The following is a 17,430-nucleotide window of genomic DNA, read 5'->3' on the forward strand; positions in this document are numbered from 1 at the left end:
TACAGGATTCACATCTGCAGAGGAAGGAACTAGTGACCCCTCAGCTTTGGGCCACATCAACGTCATGGAAATAGAAAAAGTTGAAAGCACTGATTATCACACTTCCTATTAACCAAGTTCTCTCACCACCTGAAACGTATATAAAATCCCTGCTAGGCGGGTGTCTATGTTTCAAAGACTAAATGAGAACCATGTGGAGGATCTCTGACACTGTGATCATGCTTATTTTTTCAGCTTCATCTAGGGAGGAGCAATGGTCCATAAATCTGTAATTACTACTATATAAGCCACTGCTATATACTGTAGCTGGACCAAGCTAGAGACAATATGAGCCTTTCATATAATAGAGAGCATTGGCTGTGATGTTGCTACAGTGAAAGACTGAATCATTAAATTTAGCCAAGAGAATTATATGATGTGGGTCCCTGCAATAGGAGGAAGACAACCGTGAAGTTCCAGCTGTATGTGTCAAGTACTTATGAAAACAATTAATGTTCCAGCATTTCCATTTAGTCAGTTGTTTTCTTTCCAACTCTGCATGGCAAAATCTTTCTAATACTCTACATTTATTTTTCCTGTTGCCTAATATCTCCTGTGCAAATGAATCACACAAACTGCTGTAGGTTAGATACTCCAGCCTTAAAATGTGACGTAACGCAGCTCCATATACAAAGAGGTTCTGATGGCTTGTCTTTTAAAAGTTCAGATTAAATAACGTAACTGGAATTAACTTGATTGTCTGTGTGTTCATAAGGAAGTTCCAAAGGATGCTTCACTTTTGATAAATTACAGCTATTTCCAGAAGGAGGGAGGAAAGCACGGCTTTAGTCAGCATGTTTCTGTGCATTGTTTCACTACCAGATCACTGAAGTTGTTGGTATTTCAGCTTAAAGCACAATGACCTAAATAGTCTGAGAATGTATTTTTCTTCCTAAGAATTGTATGTGGAAGCAGACTTGGCCTCTCAGTATTACTAAGGCTAAATTCTCCTGACCTCTCTGTCAGTCAACCCACACATAGGCTTTTCTAATTACATCTCCTTATTGGCTGGGCTATTTCTAACAGTGTGGTTCCCCATAAGGAAGACTGGATCACTTCTGCTGCTGCAGAAGTCATTTCAGATTTCAAAGATGTTTGAGCTTAAGGACCCAGGATGAAAGATGAGTGAAATATGGGATTAGATGAACACGTGGGATCTTGAAACTGCGTTTGTCCGCATTAAAACTCACCTAGGCAGAAGCGAGTTAAAAGAGGTATGGAGAATGAACAGGACTAGCATAAGGGAAGAAGAAGGTACAGAGAACTGGGAAAGACTATTGCCTTTTTAAAGGAGGAAACAAATAGTGGGCTATCTAAAAGAGTGTGAGGACTTCTAGGAAACCTGGAGAGCGAGAGAACAGTCTAAAGAACTGCATCCAGTGCAACAGGGTGAGTTTGGGACAGTCAGTGCCTAATGAACTAAAGATGTTTTACAAAAGTTCCAGACTTAAAAAGGCTTTTTTAACAAACTGACAGTCGAGCTGAATACCATAGGAGATGACCTAAAAGTCCTGGAGAGGTGACCTAAAAGCCTGGTCATATCTACCTATCTGCCTACAAGCCTACCCAATGACCAATGTTGTAATTAGAAGGCTACAAGGCCGAGATGCTGAGTTCCTAGGTCAAAATTAAAAACTTTTCTCAGATTCCAGAGGCATATTGAGGCTCAAGGTGGAGCTGAATAGTGAATGGGGAAAGATTATGTATTTGGCTTTAACTAACATGAGTCAGTACTGAAGCCTTTTAAATACGTCTCCTGTTTACCAGCTCCACGGGCAGCAGATTAATATTGGGGTTGCTGTGAAAAATAATTAGTTCTCAAAGACATTTAATTTTGTAAGTTATATTTTATGCTTTATGGTATTGTGATACAGAAGACAGTAATTCACAGTATTATGAAAGGAACCCTGATGAGCTGAGCATTTCCTGGTGGAATCACTGAATTTATTAGAGATGTTTGGGTTTTTCCTTAGGATTTGATGGTTCAGAAGCCAATTTAGATCAATTACTTTTTGGGAAGCTGGCCTGTTTGTAACAACGGCACTGCTGAAATTGGTATACACAGCAGGGAAAAGAAAATACTCATTTGCATTTTTGTTTGTAAATATTCATCTATATAAAATAATAATTAAAAGAATATGTTTATCATTTATTAGGATTTAAATGATTTATTATATTTAGCATTTAGTGTACAATAGCTTTTTAATGTCTCTAACAGGAGCTATGGGATATTGGGTTGATTCATCAGAACTGTTAAGTCTCACGGTCCATCAGTGTAACAGCCTGGCATATGGCTATACCAAGGCCATTGTCCACAAACAATAGCTCATTTAACATCAGTATTTCACAGGGATTTGGCTGGTGTTCTGCAGTATTTCATTTTTTGAAAGAGTACAATGAAGAAACAAAGAACATTAGCTGGGAGAAGATGCCTCTGTGTCGGGATTGAAATATATATAGAAGGACCAGTATAGAGCAAAGTGACCTAACATACTTTTAGATGAGTTATAATGCATTTAATGGATGAACTTCTCACTTATGCTGAAAGATTATATATATACATATACATACTATATATATGAAATAACAAAGATTCACAGGACTATTAAGGTCAAGCTAAGGAGGACCAGGATGCTGTCATAGTGGAAATTAGGTGGCAGAACTAGAGAAACCTACATTTCTTTAACCCAACTCATTGTTAAATAAATATGATATATATTGTATATACGAATATTATATATACTGCATATATATCATAGCTCAGTTTTACTGCATATGAGGGCACATGTAAAATCATACCTGTTATTAAAACAAGAAGTTCTGGCAGAGTGCTTTAAGTTTTAAATAGAATCTATTTGAAATTGATTTCCAGGAGCAGTCTCAAAAGAGAAAAAATTTAACCCAGTCTTGGCCAAGGAATGACAACTGCTGCATTTATAGGTACTGCAAAGAAAGCATCCTCTGTTGAGCTGTACCACTAAGATCTGAGCTTTTTAAAAAGTTCTTACGTATTTATGGTGTTTTTTTCCATTACCAGTTAGCTAGCACAGGTAAAGATAATGATTGAAAACACACTTTGATTTCTCCATTTAACTTTTTTATATTTCATCAGTTAACAAGCTTCTTGATTCTTTTGTTCTTTTGATTGTTTATTGAACAGGATGTAAGTGTAAGAACTATAAATGTTAGTTTTTCTTCCAAATCTTTGGAAACCTGAATACATGGCAGACAGCAGTAACTGCTCATGCACTGGCAAAGGTCCCAAGCAGCAAACAAAACCTTATGACTTGTTTTATTAAATCATTTCAACACTGCACAAGAAATTTAGGTCCTACTGAAGTCAATGGAGACTTTGCTGTTAGTTTCAGGGCAACCTTGATTTCACTTATAGTTCTCAAGTATCATGAACATGTGTGTGATAAACTGTCAATTAAGGATTATCTGTTGCTAAATGATCCCAGCAATGAAGTAACAACCTAACCCAAACTACCTTCAGAGCCATTAGAGGTAGCCTATGATGCACTTTTCCATACACTTCCAAAAATATTCTGTACCTCACCTTACAAAAGAGAAATGTTCCAAAGACAGTATATTCTAAACTATACTTCACATATGTTTTATATTAGCTCTGCTGTGTGTTGTGCTTTACCAAAATAGTCTTATATATATTTTCACAGGTGATCATGAGCTGAATATAGCATCTGTATGTGCCTGACTTCATGTGAACACACACAATGCATACTCTTGATTCCCTTCTTACATCGTTCTTCCTTGTTCCAACCCCTTCCCATTTTGAAGCTTTTTAGTTTTCTCCAGAATGCCAAACCAGACTCCCACTCCTATCAGCTGCTTGTGATAGGATGAGTAATAAAAAAGAACAAGTCAGATATGACATCTAGCAAATTTGAGCCTCATCAGCTCGAATGAGGGACTCAGCTGATGTACAATGTACATCCTTTCTGGCTGGTGTTACTACAATGTGTTGGCATTTGGTTAGTTGCAAGAAATAAAGTCCAAGTACATTCGTTTTGCTTTTACAGGTTTTATTGATACTCCATTTTTGAAATTACCATTTCTTTTGGCCTAAAATGATGGCTGTAGGACTTATTTTGTGACATGCTCAACAATTTTCCTGGAAAACTACTTTTTTGAAAGGTCTACTTCACTTATTCAGAAAGTTAACTAAAGGAAGCAATTTGTTCATCTGGCGACACATGTATGTAGAATTGTATGAGAAGCCTGTCCAATAACACTGTGATTTTCTATCTATCTGCTGTAAGCCACCTCGTCTCCCAGTGGCTGGCTCTCCGGGGAGATAAGTCCTTCACTGGGAGCTTCACTAGGGCTGTTTTCTGCAGATGGCTCTCCATTACTTGCACTTCCTGAAAAGATAATGTAATTAAGATGAAGCTAAATTTCATATCTTTGATACAGCAAGCTAGAAGGTATACACTTTGTCAATGACACTTAAGAGCACTTTTCTGCAGCTATAAATGTTCAGGAAGCTATTGTTCTCAGCTTGCAGTCCATTTGGAGAATGCTTTAGGGTAATGGCATATCACCTAATGGTGATTAATTATCATGCTTCCGGAATGCTTTAAATAACTGCATCTGGAATGCACAATAGTTGCACTCCACTTGTGCAAGATTTGTTCTTTCTTTTTTGAATTATCTCTTGATTCTTACCTACCAGGCATGAAGTGTGGGGAACATTATTTTTTTTGTCTGTCTGGAATACATAAAGCCCCAAGAATCCACCTCCTATGATAGATGTCTTCTTCATTATTCTTTACCTGTTGTGATTTTGTTTCCAATCCTATTTCAGTCATGCAGTTACCTCAACAATACCAAAGTGCCAAGAAAGTGTACTGATGGTGTTTATTTAATGTATATTAGACAGAGTGCTCACAATGCTGTTCCTTATACTAAAGAAATCTGTTTTCTAGTGGAGATTTCCAAAGGAAGGTGCGAATAGAATAAGTAAAAGATGAATGTTAACCACAACATTCCTGATGCGGTCTTGATTCAAGTCAGAACTATGAACACTGTTGCTTTATTTGAGCTGTTATGTGGCTCTCAGAGCCAATGGTGAAGGCTTCAGCTTTGCTAGCCATTGAATTTCTACAGGTGAGGTCCAGTCTGGCTAGCTTGGACACATAAAGTGTGCATAAATGTCTAAATTTAGGCACATGAGTTAGGCACACAAGACTCCACTTTGGAGACTCTAAAGGTAGCTCCTTCCCAGTTGCAACACTGCTTACAGAGGCATGTATTTTAGGAGGACTGGTTCTGTTTAGATACCAGTTAGATGAGCAAGAGATGTAGACTGGACCCAAGACTACCTGTCTGGGATGCAGTGAGAGGTCCCTTATAAAGGGACTCACTGTTAGGCAGCACAGTCCAGCACACTATGAAAGGGGAATTCTAGCATTCAGACATACTGTCTGAACATGCATAAACATTCTGGAGCTCCTGTTTTTAACTGAATTTCAAGTTGTTAACACATTCCCTGGAAAAAGCCATCTACAGCTTTTTTCCACAATGGCCACACTTCTTGTTTCTCATTTTGATGTTTCCCATGGAAACCATCATGATTCAGAATATAAAGCATGTCTTTGAAATGCAACTATGGGAACTCCATTTACTAAACCCAAACCTTTTCAAGCATCATCACATTCATAATTCCCCAGGTAAACTGCCGCCTAAAATGCCAACTTTGCAAACTGTTTTTCAAATAAAAAATTTATAGATCATTTGCAATAAACCAGATTCAAACTTTCCTCCATAATTTGTAAAAGCACTACCAGTAAATACCATGAAGAATCACTGTATTTACACCATGACTTTTGTTAAATTGTCTTAAATTCCAACAACATACATTTCAATTATATGTCGGGAACAAGCAATACATTCTGTCATTAAATACTGCAGTCTGATCACAAAATGAAACACCTACTTCAAAAATGTTTTTACTAAATGGAATATATCTCCATGTATATATATGGAGATACATATATACATATAGTGTATATATCCAGCTTAACTATTACCCATAATGGAAAGAAAATTATGGGTAATAGCTAAGCTGGATATATACACAACAGCTTCTAGATTCAGCAGTGAATAACCTAAAAGACATGTAACTTCAGCTGTACAAGAAATTCTAAATATGAGAGGCTTTATTCCAGAAGCTGCAAATTATGAGTTATCCCTGATTTGACATTTCTCAGTCAAGACATTTCACATAGTGGTAAACAAATGATCAAGATTGAAAAGCCAGTTGCAGTTAGATTTTATGAGCACTAGTTTGTCCAGTTATTCTCCATTTTACTGAAATATGGTTTTCTTTTTGCTTATAGATCACAGATGATATATGAGGCTGGACAGATATTGATCTGAAGGAAGAGGTGAGATAGACAAAACCTACGATTCATCACAGCTGGTTGAGATTGCATCAGAATAGACCTTCTCTATAGCTTTGCACTTCGATGTGAAAACTGGATTGTTTCTTTAACAATGCCTCTTGCTGCCACACTTGTAAACTCCATCTTCTTGGCATGAAGCGACCAATTGCAACTCACAACAGAGATTCAGCAGTCGGAATGAAAGTGTATCATACCATAAAAACACTATTATGAAGATATATAATTATTTAAAGGCAGGAAGCTGCTCTTTTCTCCACTAAGTGTGTGTTAGATTGGATCTTACAGTAGCTGACTGACAAATAGTTCCCCCTCAGAATGGAGTGCCAGGTACACCATCGAAAACCTCTAAAACCCCATTTCAGTTCTCATGACTGAACTCATTCTACAGTCTCACCTGTCCACTCCTGCAGAATCTAATGTTTGGGAGCAATGCAAGTGATGAACTTGTGCCAATGGACTGGCCCTGCTTGGGCATGAATTTCAGCACAATCTCCTTTCAGCATCTGAAATTCATACAGTCCTTCTAGCTGAACTGATGGAAATTATAAATCTTTTTTCACAAGGAAGTGGGCTCAGGTTGTTTTCAAGAGACTGACAGCACAAGTGTCTGTAAGTTACCATCCCATGCTGAGGTCTGGAGCAGAAACGGCTGTCATGTGATGCTTATTTAAATAGAAGCCATGTAAGAAGTTTCAGTATTCCAGGGTCAGATGAAATTAAAGATGACTATCAAAGCAAGGTGACAAGCCAATGGTGCTATGAGATGGAATTTAGTCGAAGTCAGCTGTGTAGCTTCATTACCATGGTGCTGAGGCCAACCAAATACTGGCTTGAAGAACAGGCAGTATTTGCTTGCAGAATAACATCCTGACATGTACTTTTTAAACCTTCTCCTTGACAATCTATACCCCATAAATCTCACACTGTGAGGCTTGTTTTTAAAAAAATGACTCATCTTTGTGAACTCTTTCAGTGTGTTTTTCTCTTCGTCTCTCAATTTTTATGTGCAACATCCAAGTTCTTGGTTTTGGCCACTGATGGAGGAAGGATATTGAGCTAGGCAAACCACTGGACTGAAAAATACACAACTGTTGTGTTCTTATGCCATTTTGGATGGTTTTAAACCTTTTCCACCTCAAAAACAATCTGCCCTGGTAGATATTTTCCCACCTTTTGTGGGGGCTTTCTGTAAGTGCTGGGAATAGCCTCTGTCCGTGGTGCTCAGTCAACAATCATTCTGCCAGAGCTGTGACTTCAACTCATTGTGATATTACATGGTCATAATGGTGTGAGCTGAATTCCCCAAAGATCTAGAAGCAATAACCAGGATGCTTTAAACATCAGAATCAAGCTTTTCAAATTTGGAATATCTTGACCAGCAGAAAGGGAGACCAAAATAGCCCCTCTGAGCTTGAAAGACATTGAAGGATAACAGGAAATGGATGAAGAGGCCTACAGCAAAATCCTGAGCCCACTTTTGAAGAAAACCTGTGAGTAACAATTCAGGTTTTCTCTTGAACAAGAGCACCGATGCTTTGTGTTTGTATCAGAACCACCAACCTGAACGTTCTGAGACACTGTTCTTTTTGTGTCACTCAAACATCAGCCTCAGTCCATTTGAGGTGGTCTGTCAGGCATAGATAGCCTGAGTAGCTTGATGTCTTGGAAAGTACATTTTGTTCCCAGAAGTGCAACTCGCCCCCAGAGCAGAAAGGGCCTGGACTATGTTCACTGTGAAGATGAGTCCTTAGGATATAGAAAACATTTGTAAGCTTGCAGGCCTCCAAGAATAATTCAAAACATCTCCGACTGCCAAAAAGGGATGGTTTTCTTTTCTTTCCCTGAGGCTATCCAAATTTATTTACAAGATACACAGACATGAAGGGGAGTTTATTTACCAGAATAAATTGGGTGTTCAGGACAGAGCAGCAGTCTGAAATCTTAGCAGAGTTGGTTTTATTGTTCTAAGCAGTAAGAAAAAAACCGGAGGAATCTCACATCTGCATTGAAGTTTATGGAGACAAATTGAAATACAAGGGCCATAACCAGCACAGCTATAAAAGAAACCGAAGAAGTTTATCTAGTGAGAAGTCGAAGCATGCAGGATCCATAATGAGATGTATCTAAAGCCTCAGTTACAACTTTACAGCAGATAGAAGTTATTGTGCTCCTCCTAAGTCATATTAATCTCACTATTCTCATATTAGGTGCTTCCAGTAGACAAAAGAGGCCTGTATACCTAGTCTTCCAATCTAGTCAAAGTTTATATTATGACTGCAAATCTTATTAGAAGATCATTATTCATCATATCTTCTGTCATCATGGTAGGAAGATTTCTCTAGCTCTAAGTCCAGGACAATGAAACATTATTACACACTATCTATCTGCTACAAAATAAAATTGTTTAGTACTGTATCCTTTCAGCCTCAGGAGAGTCTTCACTATATACCCTGGGCAATGCAAAATGTTTAGTTTATGAAAAGTATTTTTCCACGCTGACATAACAGGACTACAGTGAGCGGAAATCATTAAGTGGAGAATTTAGGTTTTATTTAACAATCAGGAAACATTCTGCTCACCTGTGAGTGCTCTCAGTCTTCTGATATAATCAGACCAAAAGGAACAATCTGCTTTTTTCAATCCTTTAAGAGTCGGCAAGGAAACAGTGAACTCCTTGTAGCTATCACCATCATCATTTGGCAGATACATAGGCCAGGGAGGCATCACCCCTGATATTCTTCTAGAGAAACTATGAGGATAGTTTGGATTTCTAAGGGAATGAGAGAAATGATCATTAGGAAACAATCAGGTGAACAACAAAAGGCAGAAGGAGATTGGCTAGGTCAAGGAAATGAATACCCAGTCCCTCTGACCAACAGGGTTCAAATTCAGTCCAGACTGGTAAACCATTCAGTGTCTCACTGCAGTAACTTGTTAGTCTAGTTTACTTGCTAAAGAACAGGAAGTGTTCTGAACAGACACAGGTTTATGAACACCCCCAACAGCTCTCAGTCCCAAAGCAACTCAAGATCCTCTAAAAAGCAGGTAAAATCAGAATTCCCACACTATCTTTTCTAGAGATATCCATTCTTGAGTGCGGCCACAGGGCCACAGCACAGTAAAGCTGAGGGTTATTCACATAGTTGGTAAAGGGTGCAGTGTTCTCATGTGCTTTCCCCTTTCTTCTGGGAATAAGGGAACTTGTAGCCAAGAGACTTCAGAACCGGGGTCCTAGAACTAAGCTCTGGAAACAACACCAACGCCTTTGTAGCCTCCATGTATTTCAGTAGAATTTACAGCTGCCATGGAGATAAAATTCCTATTACTTCTAGCTAAACGTCATACTACAGATCTTTGATATCTGCTTGACAACTTGGCCATGACTTCCTATAAAAAAAAAAAAGTCATGGCCAAGTCATTTTCTTGTCTTAATAGGACAAGAGGTAATGGCCACAGCTGTGTCAGAGAAGGTTTAGATTGGATATTAGGAAAAAAATTCTGCAAAGAGAGGATGATCAGGCATTGGAACAAGCTTCCCAGGAAAGTGGTGGAATCACCGTCCCTGGAAGTGTTCATGAGTGTAGATGGGGCTCTTAGTGACATGGTTTAGTGGTGGACTTGACAGTGCTGGGGTAATGGTTGGACTCAATGATTTTAAAGGTCTTTTCAAACTTTGTTGATTCTATGATTCTAACAGTGTTGACCAAAGGCCCCTCTGTCGAATTACAAATTGTTAGGGGAAATGGAAGCTACTTGAGTGAGGGCAAGATCTGGACTACATTCCCTCTACTTCTTGCCCCCTCCTTAATCATAGCAATTCTTTAATGTCACATACTTACCCAGAGTTTACAAAATTGGAGATATACTGCATAATTTGCAAGGAAAGGCTCTTTTCTTCCAGAGTAAATTGTTCTTTGTACTTTGGGTAGAATGGCAGTCCAAATGCATACTGAACATCCAGCAAGAACTCCTGGCCTGAACTGAAAAAATATTTATATAAAGATAATTAAAATCATTATCTACTTATTTTGGGGCAGAAAGGGAGCTAATTTAATTCTGAAAATAAAGCAGTTTTAAATCAATGACCATTAATTAGAGTGTGGTTAGCTGTGGCGCTTCTTGAAATCAGAACATGAAAGACAACCAAGCAAAAACAAGGAGATTTTGCCATGACGTTAATGGAAGACAGGAGAGCACATTTTCTAAATTAACTGGACATATAAGAGAAAGTGATAGAGGGAGAAAGCCACTTGGCTATTGCTGAAATGCCTGTTAAATTTTGTACAGATTTTCACTAAAATTAGGTTCAGAAAGTGGAAGCAAGTGGTGACATGGAATCTGGCAGCCATGATGGAAGGTTAATTACAGTTTATTTCACAGACTTGGAATAAAATCCTGGCCCTTCTTAACAGCAATTGGAATTTTTCCATTGACTTCATTTGGGCCAGGATTCTGCCCCAAATCTTTGGATAAGGAAAGAGGTAATAAGAGATGTTTATGAAGATTTCTCTTAGACATAGTTTTAGTCTAATTTCTCTGCTCGCTGGGTGGTTTTGGTTCATACAGTCTGTTCTCCCCAAGTTTTATATGTCAGTCAAATCAAAACCACTTGAGATAATTACCTAGATCAGATTTAAGAAAGAAAAATCATTGTGTAGTTCCATGTAATAATTAACATATATAAGGAATATTTCAACGAGTCAGAGACAAGACTGGCCAGGCAAGACAACAATTGTAGGACCTGGTAGCAAAGGTTACACAACTCAACATCTTCAAGTCCTGCAGAAAAACAGTGGCCAGCTTCTACTAATAAAGTTATAACTAAATTATGCTCAAAACATAGCTTTGAACCACAGCTCGGAAGGAGACATTTCTGGTATGGTCCAGTTCCATTTTCTGTATTCCACATCTAGACAAAGGTCTTATTGACTTGGTTAAAGGCAGACATCATCAGGGGACCTGGGAGAAGGAACAGATGTCTGCGAGGCAGGAATAAACAAATCCCAGATCCACTCAGCAAGATTTCATGTGCAGTGGCTGCAGAGGCTGTTGTCAAAATGTGGCACAACTGAAACTATTTTATGTTTGGACATGAAATGCAGCAGTTTTGATATGACTCTGATACTGCCTCTAATATGGAACAAGGCTTGTAGTTCAAATGTTACGGGCAGGTGGGCTGAAAGCATGATGAATCCTTTACGTTTTATGAGTGGTGGCACCAAAGCCTCGATTTTGAAAAACAAACACACAACCCTCTAAATGAAATACATCTTTGGTTGTATTTTCCTTAGTCTTATCATAATACCTCAGTAATACTTTGCATCTGGAAAGCGAATTATTCACAGATTATTCACCCAAAAAATGTAGAACTGAAACAAGATTAAAGCATATTTTTCTTCCCCAAATGTTTATAGAAGGATTAAGCAAGATCATAGTTTAATAATTTTGCTTTAAAAATACTTTGCTTGGCCCAGTATATTACAGCAATGTTTAGTGTCAGTATTGCAGCAAAGGTACTATATTCTTAAAGGATCTATTTCCTTTTCAATAAAGAGTCCCTTCTGAATAGAAAAGAGGACATTAAATTAGTTGAGATGCAATAAGGGACAAATGTGCCCATTTAGGGAAGGCATAGCAGAGGTGAATTTATCTCTAAAGCTAAAAAAAGTGAGCTGGGACTGAGGGTTTTCCCCCAAACAAGAGTGTGTTCTTATGTTTCTGGACGTGAAAACTGTTAAGGTCATAGCCCAGAGTAAAATTTAGCAAACTCTTAAACAGAGAACTTATCAGAATTGAACTACCCCTAATTAATTATCCAAATTGAAACCCATACAACTGTAATGGGTTTGATACAGAGACATAAGAAGTGGTACAAAACTCTACAATTTCATAAGCTGCTTTCAATATTTCTAGTTGATGGTTCCACACACCCTGGCCACTATTGATAGCAAGAGAATGAGAAAGAAAACATTAGGTTAAGAGGGGAAAAAGGCACATATATACATGCACAGAACATCACTAAATACAACTGTAAAACATCTAGATGGCAGCTAGATGGAAAATGTCAGGGGAACATTTCTGTCTCCTCCCTCTAACTCTGATTATCATCCATTATTTCCAGAGGGGAACGCAAAATGGCCAGATATACCCAAACAAGGATTTCGGAGTCTTGTAGGAGCTCTGCGCATACCCAAGGGAGTACTAGATAGTTGACATTGTTTTCATTGGAAGAAAAGTGGAGTGAGGGAAAGAAAGGACTGACAAATAAGAGTGTATAGCTTCGCTGTTTTACACTGTAAGCTCTGCAGGGAGATTTTTATGTCCTGAGCTGCTCCGGACTGCACTCCTGATACTCTGGGGTGCTGTATAGGTGATTTAACAGCACTAGCACTAAATGGGGAAATGCAGAGCCCAGCAACTGGTGGGATTCAGAAAGGGAGGATAAAAGGGAGGACAGCAGAGACAACAGCAAAAGAGATTTTCAAAGTGCTTTTAAGGAAGATAAACTAATAGCAACTAACTTCCCCAACAGAGTCCCTTTTCAATTAACAGATCTGTTATTTTAATAACAGCCATGTATGTAGTTACGTGTAAGGATGAAATTTTGGCTTTGGTGACTTCACAGGACTAGTACTTCATGCAGTTATTGCTTCAGATCTTCTGTGTATACCTTTTCTTTATAAGATGTCAACAATTTTAGAAACAGATTCACAGCTCTTGCTCTGTGACAGTCTGACAGACTGGTAAATTGAGCCACGGGGAAGCTAGGAGCCAGACTCTAACACTTTCTTCCCACTGAAGTGAGGTCTCCTTGAGGAATTATTACTTCACTTCAGAAGAAGGCACTACTAGAGTTCAGTTATCCAGTTTACAGAAAAACAAGTGGTAAAATCAGAAGTTTTGTGACGTTCATAGCCAACGATTCAACACCAGACCCTGAAATATCACTTGCTGGGAATTTTCATTATCCAGTGCCAACCCATTTAATTGGGAAGGTATTGGTTCTGAGGAAATTTTCCTTAAGCCTAAGACGGAGTTTCCATTTAAATGTTTCCAAGTAAGAAAGAAAGAAAGGGATTTCTTAGCCATCAGATACTCCACTGCACTCTCTATAGAACTGTGGCTACTTTCACATACAAAGAACGGCTTCAACAGTGAAGAGTAAAAGATGAGAAGGTCAGAACTTCTTAGAACAAAAAACACCCAGGTTATGGTTGATTTGGTTCAAATTCTTGTTCCAAGTCAAACAGAGCATAGATGTAACGCCAGATTTCCAGCACCTGAAGTTAATATATTAACCACAAGCTTTTGGAACAGTGAGAAAATAAAAGCGACACCCTCCCACCCCCACAACCCGATCCTCAAAAATTTTGTTTGCAGAATGGAATTGCCATTAATGCCTATCCATAATCATGGCGGTCAGAACAGAAGAATATGAACTGGCAGACCACCATGCTATCGTACATTAGGATGGAACGCACAACTTAGTGCTGGGGCTGCAGAGACCTCACACTGTGATCCATTGTAAATTAGGACATAGATCTCATTTTGAACTTTGTCCTTGTTCTATATCTGGCTAATTATTTCCTACTGGAAACTCATTTCGATGATTAATGACTGACTATAGCCTAAGACTTCTCTCTTTTTTTTTCCCTTTTGTTGAGAAATAGTCCTTACTCTCCCAATGTAACAATTTCAACAAATCTCAAAGTCTTTTGAGTCACAGCTTCTATTCTTAGTTGGCTTAATGTAGTTTCTGGTTCTTCTTTAAAACTCCAGACACAGAAGCCAATACAAATTAACTCAAAATTCAAATGACATCCTATAAAATACCAAAATACCAAACTTCCCACTGCTATGCAATCATTCAAACTTTTAAATAACAAGATAAACAAAACTCTAGCTAGAGTTCAGTCAGAGTTATCAGTAAATTACTCAGGATGAAAAAGAAAGTTGAAGAAGAATCAGTTTGTCATTAGTGAACATAACAAAGGGATGTTTGTTTATCATTCTTTTTAGCTGTGTTGGCCAATAATGATAGATATTTCATCCCTTGTAAAGTACAGATGATAACTATTTAACATGCATTTTCTACAATAAGAATCTAATGTGTGGCCATGAGTTGCCTTTTCTTTTTGTGCTTTAAAATGTTTTACTGGTAACTAAGCGAAAGAACCACACAAATGGAAATTTAAACTGGCTGAAGAACTTGACACCACATCTTCAATAGTACATGAGAGGAATTTATTTGGTACTTTCACTTCAAAATTATTCTATCTTCATTCATACAAACAATTTTAGCCACTTCTTTTAATACACCTTTTCATACAATTTTATATACTCATCTACTGCCCATTTTCTGACACAAGCACACCTTTTTTTACAAGGGATACTGTTTTGGCATCCTGTTTTTTTGCTGTTTGGTTTTTTAATGAATGAGAAGTTTGGGACAAATATAGTCTAGGACCTATCTTTCTCAGGCCCAAGTCTGAAAAACCCTGTGTTGGCTCTGTCCAACCTGCCACTTGGCTCTAGTGAGAATAGCTCATTTATATGCTGATTGGATTCAACAGCACAGGTGAAACCCAGACTCATAGAGTTGGTGATAAATCTCCTGCTGATGTGGGTTGAAATAGGATTTCATAACAACCATGTCCCTGGAGAAGAAAACATGATTTATATATAAAATGCCACTGCCTATATGATCCTGTGCCCCCTTCTGTGTTTCTTTTCAATCAATTGATTTGAAATTAATATTTGCAAGAAGTATTAGAAATACCAAATGTGGTATTTCCACACACCTATATTCTCTTCATATTGATACCATCAGATTTGCAGACTAATATCAAGTGTACTAAGTTGTTAACAGGCACCATGTCATCAATGCTATGGGAGAGAAGCAGCCTCCCAGCACTGCACTTTGCCTGGACTGAAATGTCCATTTCAATTATAAGGAAAAATGATTATATACATATATATATAGAACACTACACATCTTATGAAAGGAAATGGTACATGATTTCAGAGAGGAAAAAAATAATCAAAGGGTAGATATTTATAGAAATCTAATGAGCCAATGTAAGGCCCGGTGTGACCTCTGCAGTTCTTGGGATGCGTTTGGCTAACTGTGTCTCCTCACATTACAAAGTGCTGCCAAGCAAATGGAGGAAAGCATGTGAAAAACAGATGAACATTTTTCTTTCTTCTTTTCAGGAAAATCAGGACATATGGAAAAAGCTTAACTCCTAACAGGATTAAACTGCCAAGTTTATCCACCTTTGTAGCAAAAAAGCCCTATAGATGATACATGTGACTTGCAAAAGTATCCTGCAGTTTGCTGTGTCTTTTCCACTTGAATTACTCCCAGTACACACAGTGTTCTACTTCGTACTATAGCTGTGCCAACTGAAGAAAATAAAACTGAAGTGGCAGATAATAAATTCAAGAACCTGAAAGCTCACATTAATTGAAAAAAAAAGAAAGAAAATCATAGATCTTCATACAGGAAGAAAGTACTTTTGTACTCTTGTCAGAACTCCTAACTTACACAGACTGCAGAATTCTGTCAGGGAATTACTGTATTAAGAACCCAGTAATAGGCATGTTGACACTTGAGTGCATCTTTGGGGGCAGAAACTCATGCATTTGTTCAGTATACCTACTCCTAAGCTGAATAAATGGATGAATTTCTTTTAAAAGATGATGTGTCCATCCAAAGATACCAGAGGACCAAGGAAGGTCTCTTTAGATATACGGACTTTGTGGTTAGCTTCTAGATTTTGCGGGAACAGCCTTTCCCAGTGCAGCATACGTGGTTCCTGAATTTTGGTTCAATTAAAGTTGAATTCTGCTTTTTCTGCACTTGGTACTTTGCCTTTGCATATTTATGGCTAATTTCGAAGATCTGAAAAATCTACTGAATGATAACTAAACCACTCCATGGGAAGACAAAACAAATTGTCCAGATCTCAAGCCTTTAGAAACACAGAAACTATCTAAAGACTTGAGAATGGCGTGATGTGGTTGAATCAGTGGGAGAGTGTTTTCATAGCTGCAGCTGACATAACACAATGGATAAGACCACAGGGATGACAGGCGATTCCAACAAGAAGAACAAAACAACAACTTTCAGGAGATGATTGGGAGTACAGCCTTATAGAGAAAAACTACAAGCTATTGTTGCAGCAAGAGATTTTGATGCCTGCTCAGCTATGGAGGCAAGGTGCATCTGGTCACTCTTGTTACCACTTCATCTGTGCCCTCTGTGTTTAGAAGAGTTTCTTTGAAGCCCAGAGACATAACTTTCTGCCTGCCTCCACAGCACCTGGTTGACACTGAGACCCCCCACCTGTGGGGTATTGGTACTCATGGACTAACAGCTACAGTCAGGAGGAGAGCTTCAAGTGGACAACAAGTGGCAGCAGGGGGGTTGGAACTAGATGATCTTAAGGTCCTTTCCAACCCTAACTATTCTATGATTCTATGATAGATCAAAGGACAGGGATATGACTATTACAAAAGCAAGAGAGTAGAAAAAAATCTCCTTTAATTAAAGGTATATTAAGAACAGCCAGAAGTAGCACAGCATATATAATAAAATAGAAAATTAAAATAATTCACATAGTTGAATGGGTTTATACAAAAATTTTTCTTTTTTTTTTTTCAGTCATAATTTCTTTCCTTCAGTTACAGGAATCATAGAAAGTGTCACCGAAATCCAGCCAACTCTGAGCACTGGCACAGAGATGTCTTCTGACAACTCACACCAACATACACAAGAGTGCATAGTCAGGAGGTAATGACAGCCCCAACTAAAATGGCTCAAAACAGACAGAAGCTCATTAATCTTAAATGAATCTGTCCAGTGCACAACAGTTAACAAAATCTTTTGTGACAATTGTAACATTAATGACTATAAGATAGAGACTCATTAAGTCTCAGTTTAGACTCCTCAGTGACAACCATG

At 38.1% G+C, this 17,430-nt stretch overlaps 1 protein-coding gene across 1 annotated transcript in view; it reads right to left on the reverse strand.

The window, feature by feature from the left end:
* Positions 1-4,065: 4,065 nt before the first annotated feature.
* The window catches only part of PHF20L1 (PHD finger protein 20 like 1), a 211,504-nt gene continuing 198,139 nt past the window's right edge, over positions 4,066-17,430 (reverse strand). Inside the window, exons 65-67 of the mRNA XM_030509285.1 lie at positions 10,304-10,444; positions 9,044-9,234; positions 4,066-4,421 (exon numbers count right to left, since the gene is read on the reverse strand). Coding sequence (XP_030365145.1) covers positions 4,306-4,421; positions 9,044-9,234; positions 10,304-10,444 — 448 coding nt within the window. The 3' untranslated portion in view covers positions 4,066-4,305. The remainder of the gene's footprint in view (positions 4,422-9,043; positions 9,235-10,303; positions 10,445-17,430) is intronic.

Source organism: Strigops habroptila, chromosome 1, assembly GCF_004027225.2.
Source record: "Strigops habroptila isolate Jane chromosome 1, bStrHab1.2.pri, whole genome shotgun sequence".
Taxonomy (NCBI): Eukaryota; Metazoa; Chordata; class Aves; order Psittaciformes; family Psittacidae; genus Strigops; species Strigops habroptila.